Here is a 1,288-nt window from a genome sequence, read left to right as displayed (position 1 = left end):
GCGGCGGCATCTGCGGCGGCGCGTTGGCCCAGCAGATCTTCCAGCCGGCCGCGGCCGCATAGTAGTCCGAGCTCCAGGTGATCTTGCCATCCGAGGGCGCGATCCCAGTCGGGCCAGAGGTGCCGCAGTACCTCACGCCGTTGACGATGAGGTAGTCGTAGTAGCAGTCGTCTGTGGGGTCGCCGTTCCCGTCGTAGTCGTTGTAAGGGCTATAGTCTCCCTGCACGTCGAAGGTGAGGGAGACCAACGGGTTGGGCGGCACATTGGTGAACTCGCACCACTCCTCAGGGCCGTACTTGTCCGGGTAGTGTGGCGAGGTGGCGCACGCGCCGCCGTCGGTGAGCGGGCACGGGCCGTCGACCTGGACGCTCAGACCAGGCAGATGCGGCGATGGCGGCGGGGGTGGCGGCGAAGATGGCGGCGGCGGCGGATGGCTAGGTGGCGGCGGCATCTGCGGAGGCGTGTTGGCCCAGCAGATCTTCCAGCCGGCCGCGGACACCGAATGGTCCGAGACCCAGGTGAGGTTGCCATCCAAGGGAACGACCCCAGACGGGCCAGAGATGCCGCAGTACCTCACGCCGTTGACGACGAGGTAGTCGTAGGAGCAATCGGCGCCAGGCTCCACGTCGAAGGCGAGGGAGACCAGCGGGTTGGGCGGCACATTGGTGAACTCGCACCGCTCGTAAGGGCCGTACTTGTCCGGGTAGTTTGGCGAGGTGGCGCAGGCGGCGCCGTCGGTGAGCGGGCACGGGCCGTCGACCTGGACGCTCAGGCCTGGCAGGAGCGGCGGGGATGACGGCGGTGACGGCGGGGGTGGCGGCGAAGATGGCGGCGGCGGCGGTTGGCTAGGAGGCGGCGGCATCTGCGGCGGCGCGTTGGCCCAGCAGATCTTCCAGCCGGCCGCGGACACCGAATAGTCCGAGACCCAGGTGATGTTGCCATCCAAGGCAACGACCCCAGTCGGGCCAGAGGTGCCGCAGTACTTCACGCCGTTGACGACGAGGTAGTCGTAGGGGCAGTCATCTGTCGGGTCGCCGTTGCCGTCGTAGTCCAAGTCAGGGTCATCGTCTCCCTCATACGGTGACGGTGACGGCTGGATGTGCGCTATTACCCCTCCCCCACACACGCAGCACTTATCGGTGGCCATGCCCTCGCCGTTGTAATCAGTATTGCCATAGTCTTCGCACCAGCCGTTGGCTGAGTAAGCGTCACACCCGTTGGTGCCGTCGAACCAAATATCTCCAGATAATGCACCCGGGAGATCCGTGCATGTTGGCGACAGCTCGGG

General features: G+C 66.2%; 1 protein-coding gene across 1 annotated transcript; it reads right to left on the bottom strand.

The window, feature by feature from the left end:
* Window positions 1–131: 131 nt before the first annotated feature.
* Window positions 132–1,271, bottom strand: EMIHUDRAFT_258732 (hypothetical protein; the record flags this gene model as incomplete). The annotated part of the gene is made up of 4 exons (XM_005759202.1): window positions 132–361; window positions 500–760; window positions 911–1,072; window positions 1,215–1,271. Coding segments are annotated over 4 exons (710 nt in total), but the record flags the coding sequence as incomplete, so codon positions are not given.
* Between the last annotated feature and the right edge of the window lie 17 nt (window positions 1,272–1,288).

This window comes from Emiliania huxleyi (genome assembly GCF_000372725.1).
Source record: "Emiliania huxleyi CCMP1516 unplaced genomic scaffold EMIHUscaffold_8083, whole genome shotgun sequence".
Lineage (NCBI taxonomy): Eukaryota > Haptophyta > Isochrysidales > Noelaerhabdaceae > Emiliania > Emiliania huxleyi.
This window is presented reverse-complemented; position numbering and strand designations above follow the sequence as displayed.